This window comes from Aegilops tauschii, chromosome 2 (genome assembly GCF_002575655.3).
Source record: "Aegilops tauschii subsp. strangulata cultivar AL8/78 chromosome 2, Aet v6.0, whole genome shotgun sequence".
Taxonomy (NCBI): Eukaryota; Viridiplantae; Streptophyta; class Magnoliopsida; order Poales; family Poaceae; genus Aegilops; species Aegilops tauschii.
The window spans coordinates 376,383,148-376,388,225 of NC_053036.3; the positions used below are offsets into that span (position 1 = coordinate 376,383,148).

The 5,078-nt window shown below is 44.9% G+C and overlaps 1 protein-coding gene across 3 annotated transcripts; it reads right to left on the bottom strand.

Annotated features, from left to right (window-relative positions):
• Positions 1 to 1,085: 1,085 nt before the first annotated feature.
• On the bottom strand, positions 1,086 to 4,854 carry LOC109744454 (histidinol dehydrogenase, chloroplastic). 3 transcript variants are annotated; one of them, XM_020303574.4, is made up of 15 exons: positions 4,630 to 4,854; positions 4,403 to 4,522; positions 4,184 to 4,296; positions 4,036 to 4,088; positions 3,874 to 3,946; positions 3,465 to 3,566; positions 3,275 to 3,376; positions 3,112 to 3,183; positions 2,966 to 3,028; positions 2,836 to 2,877; positions 2,516 to 2,575; positions 2,306 to 2,416; positions 1,961 to 2,131; positions 1,634 to 1,724; positions 1,086 to 1,528 (listed from the first exon to the last, which is right to left on the bottom strand). In XM_020303574.4, exons 2-15 carry the CDS (start codon positions 4,500 to 4,502, stop codon positions 1,254 to 1,256), a joined length of 1,428 nt encoding a protein of 475 aa, XP_020159163.1. In that variant the 5' UTR covers positions 4,503 to 4,522; positions 4,630 to 4,854; the 3' UTR covers positions 1,086 to 1,253. The 3 variants fall into 3 exon arrangements, with proteins under 3 accessions (XP_020159163.1, XP_020159162.1, XP_020159164.1); XM_020303573.4 differs by having other exon boundaries at positions 4,403 to 4,528; XM_020303575.4 differs by having other exon boundaries at positions 4,403 to 4,494; positions 4,630 to 4,788.
• Positions 4,855 to 5,078: the final 224 nt, after the last annotated feature.

The following is a 5,078-nucleotide window of genomic DNA, read 5'->3' on the forward strand; positions in this document are numbered from 1 at the left end:
CATCTAAGCATGTGTCTCAGTGGATGGTTGTTGCACTGCTTCTCGGGCAGCGCTAAGCTCGCGCCTTAGGTTTCTATTCGTCATCCATGCCTGACTTCGAGGGAATATCATTTGCATTCCTTTGTGGAGATGGAGCGACTTCCTCGGCGCTCCAGACCATATTGGATCGCTTGCCACGTGATCGATGCATTGCCTGAGAAAACTGTGCCCTCCAAACGCCCTTCCAGGTAATATCGAGCTTTTAATACCTGCGAACAAAGACTCCCAGGTTTAGTGAGAAGTCTCGAAGCCTGCCGAGCCAACAGAGTCTAATTAAACACCCTGAAGTCATGGAATTCCAGGCCACCACTGAGCTTGCGCCTCTGAATTTTCGACCATGCCTGCCGTTTGACATCCGATATATCCCGTTTGAGTCCATGTTTTCATGTCCAAGGGAACCTAGAAGCGAGAGAAGAGCGCCGAACTACGGTCCATGGAGCGAAAATGATGTGCGTACGACACTGCTATGGTGCCACAGCATTAATATGAACCATATAAAGATTGAAAAACAAGAAGAGAAAAAAAATCAACAGTCCATGTCATCCATCGTGTAAAGACTGGACAGTTTTTGATCGTACGTGTAGCATCACTCCTCCTTGTACCTCACCAAAAAAAACAAGACATCACTCCTTGTACACACCTCCGTAATCTTAACTTAGGCTTCTGTTCCCTCACAAAAAAAACTTAGGCTTCTGTACTTTTTCTAGTTCCGGGAGAAGGTTCTGGTAAATTTGGCGTCTAGGAACCGAGTATGAAAATGCAGTATCTTAGGCGTGAAGTCAACGAGGACCTCTTCTCTTCTCCAGCACGACAGCGCTGCACAGCGAGCCTGAGATGTTGGTGTCAGGGTCACCATCCAAGATGAACCATGTTTTTGGCTTCTATTATGGTGATCTCCATCGCGAGGTCCCATAATCAGCTGCTCGGTCTGCAATGTAGTAGTCCAATACTACAGTTCCGGGGGACCTCTCTCATCGATGAGAGAGAGAGAGAGAGAGAGAGAGAGACTATGCAACAGCTTTCCCAACTCTCAACGCACAAGGGACTATGCTCACAAGTTTATTCATTTAACAGATCGACATAAGTAGCATTATTCCATGAAACAGCTTCGTATTCTTCACCTTAAACTCTGGCAAGTTCCATCCGATAAAAATGAAGAAAAATATCAGTCCCCAAGCATCAAATAGACTGGCACAACAGACCATGCTAACAGTTTACACAGTTACAGTGGCTTCGACCTCTTGCAGTCTGAGGGTAACAGCTCGCTTGTGCGCTTCTAGCCCTTCGACTTCTGCCATCTTTGCGACGTAGGGGCCCAGCCTTCTCAGCCCTTCTTCAGTCAGGGATTGAACAGTGATGTACTTGAGGAAAGAGTTCAGCGACACACCGCTGTACATCCTCGCGTAACCGTAGGTTGGGAGGACGTGGTTCGTCCCACTGGCGTAGTCACCCACGCTCTCGGGGGTCCATTGTCCCAAGAAAACTGACCCTGTAGTTGGAAGATCAAACATTGAGCAGGTCGAAGTATGCAAGGAGAGTTGGATACGAATCAAGATGTGTTTGGGGGCAACTAAGCTCTGGTAGCTATGCCTACCTGCGTTCTCGATGAGCTCCTCCCATTGCTCAGCATCCTTTACGTTGATGATCAAATGCTCAGGAGCATACATATTTGAGAACGATAATGCCTGGAAAGGGGGACAAACAGGGGAGGTCAATGAATCCTTGAGAACAGGAAGTAACCAGATGGATCTTAATTCGCGACTTCAAATTTCTACGATGCATACTGATAGCGTACTCCTTTTAGAAGCAAGCATCTGAGGACAAGGGCCACAAAACGATAGTTTTTTTGCATCGCAAACGAGCTGCATCGATGAACCAGGTGCAGGCGGTATAGGAAGGAATGACATGAACGAATAATTACCTCAACCATATCTCTGGCAAACACAGTGAAACTGTGGCCAAGTGCTTTGGAAGCAAAGTCGCCTCTAGGAAGAGCATCGCACTGCTTGCTAACTTCTGCTTCAATGGCACCTAAATCAACACCATCTCCAGCAATAACTAGAACAACCTGACTATCTGGGCCATGTTCTGCCTACAAGATAGACCAAACAACTGTGATCTAACATACATGGAAATGCTTGGTGAACATCAATATTATCCTATCTTTATCTGTTATCCTCAAGTTTGATATCAAAAATAGTGGACAATAGTCAATTCAACATATACTCTTGGCATTACAGAGCAGAGTAACAGGACGAGAACATACCTGAGATAGCAGATCAGCGGCAACATGAACTGGGTTGGCATATTTGTCAGCAATTACCAGAACTTCTGAAGGGCCAGCAGGCATGTCTATAGAGACCATAGCTTCGCTGTTCTGCAGTCAAATAAGAATAAGAACCACAGAAAGGAATGCACACAGAGAAGATGCCGAGCAGATACTGGTCATGATTTACACAGAAAGAACAGAATAGACCTGAAGAATCATTTTAGCAGCTGTGACATACTGGTTGCCAGGACCAAATATTTTCTCAACCTGTCAAGCGAGTAACAAAAGATGGCAAATGAGAAACAATCGTTGCATCTAACGAGTGCACGCGCCTATATTCGCAGACATTTGGAACAGGTTATGAGCTGCTAAGAGCATGACACGACTCCACAAAAGTGCTTAACTCAATTTTACAGTCCTTTAACAAGTGCATGTCAATACAACATTCTACAAGTTTCGTGATAAAGACAGAAAATGCCCCTACTGATTTTGAACAAGTAAATCATAGTGGTATAGATCTTGAGCACCTTTGGGCATGATGCGGTTCCCCATGCCATAGCGGAGATTGCCTGAAAGTAAAGAACATTTAAAAAAATAAAGGACATTGATAACATTGAACTACATAGCAGCAAGCAATATCTCAAAATATCCTTCTACCTGAGCTCCCCCAGCTTTTAGTATGTGTGTAACACCAGCTTTTTTGGCACAGTAAAGAACCTCCTGCACGAAATAGGACTAATGTTCAGATTTCCTCAATTTCACCTTACAAAAACAGAAGCATTTCCATGTCCCACAAAGCGTACCTTACATATGCTACCATCACAACTAGGGGGTGTGGCAAGAACTACAGTTTTGCATCCAGCAATCTGTGCAGGCTGTTAAAAAAGAGAATCAACATGAGAAATTCAAAACAACGAATAACTGCATGTAACTTAGTTTAGAGGACTTGAATAAACATGAGCATACCACAGCAAGCATCAATGCAGTTGAAGGCAAGACTGCAGTGCCCCCTGGAACATACAGCCCGACAGAACCAATGCATCTTGTTATCCTTTTACATCTCACGCCCTTCATACATTCGGGAATACACAAATAAATAAGCACAAGCATATAGAAAGGCCAAAGCGTAAATGGGGGCATCAAAGCATTCTCTTACTTTCATATTCTCAACTGTCTTTTCTGGCGACTTTTGTGAAACATGGAAGGCATAAATGTTGTCATACGCCACATCAAAGGCTTCCTTAACAGCTGGATCAAGCTACAAATTTGATGAAGGTGAGACAGCCAAAATCATCTAGCAGATAAAAAAACTATTTGAGGACCATCTGAATCTAGACACAAAATATACTAACATCAGGTGTACTTATTTCTAAGGGTTGAAAGCATCTGAATGCAAGTAGATAAAGCCTAGAATGGGGAGCTGCAACTGAAGAAATAAGTAATCAAACAAGCCATGTATCAATATGGTGCGTGGAGAGAAAAAGCCTGAAATTTATCTGCTTGTGACTTTGGTTAAATTAACAAGACAAACAACATAATTTAGATGCACATCACAAGATGAGTACCTCTGCATCTGGGAGATCGCTAACACGCACAACGGCATTATCGAGAGTGACCTTGTCAAACTTTTCTGTATAACTGAATAGACCATGTACAGCAAAGTAAGAAAAACTCTGCAATAGGCCATGAACAGAGCGATGAACGATCAAATAGTACACAACACTTACTCCTTAACCGCAGCATCACCTCTGACGCGCACATCTTCAACAATCGGATTCACCTAATCCCACAAATCCACAAATCCAAATCCTATGGATGTCAGGCTAGGGCAAAATTTCAACTCCATGACCATGAATAATATCACTATTATCTTACCGTGCTGAAAATGGAGGTGAAGTCAATGCGAGGGCGCGCCTTGAGGCCGCTAACCTCGGCATCGCTGAGATCGGACAGCCTATAGGACTTCATCGGGCAGCTAACACTCAGCACTGAAACCACCAAGTAGGCATATCACAATTCCGAGAATCTTATCCAACAAGCTTTATTAGGAAACAAAGGCTACAACAACAGAATACGCAAGTCAAAAGCTCGCACCTTTGGATTTGGGGACCCCGGAGGAGGCAAGACAGGGCCGGTAACCGCGACCAAGGCTGGTACCGCCGGCGAGCTGAGGCGGAGCGCGCAAGCTGCCCATCAACAGAGCCCGATTCAATTCTGTTTCTGAGGCGTTGGAGAATCAGAAGCATGGGGGAAGATGCGCTATGGTTAAGCCGACGGCTAAACCATGACCGACGAATAATACGGAAGGTAGAGAGACGAACCGAAACCAAACGGCGGCGGTGCAGGGTTTCTACGGCCGGCGGCAAAGCGACGCTGTGAAGGAGGTCGCCGCTGTCCGTGACCGTGGTCTACTGTACTGAGTGCTCCGGCAAAGGAGGCGCCGTCTCAAGGGATGGGGAAAACGAGAGACCGGCGGCGCTGAATGGGCCGTAGGTGGCGATGCTTATTTTGATGGGCCCGAGCCTAGGCTGCCCGAGTGCTGCCACACATTTGCAGTTCGGATCGGAGGCCCGATATTATGCCTAAAAAAAGAGAAATAAATCCCCTAAAAAAACTTCAAAGTAAATAATTTTCGCTAAAAAATGCTTTAAAATAAAGTCCTAAAAGATAGCCTTATAAAAACATGAAATAGGAGAAAACTGACTTATACAAAAGATCACATCAACAATGTTCTACGGCGCGACCATCATGTGGTTGGATAGTTAGGAGG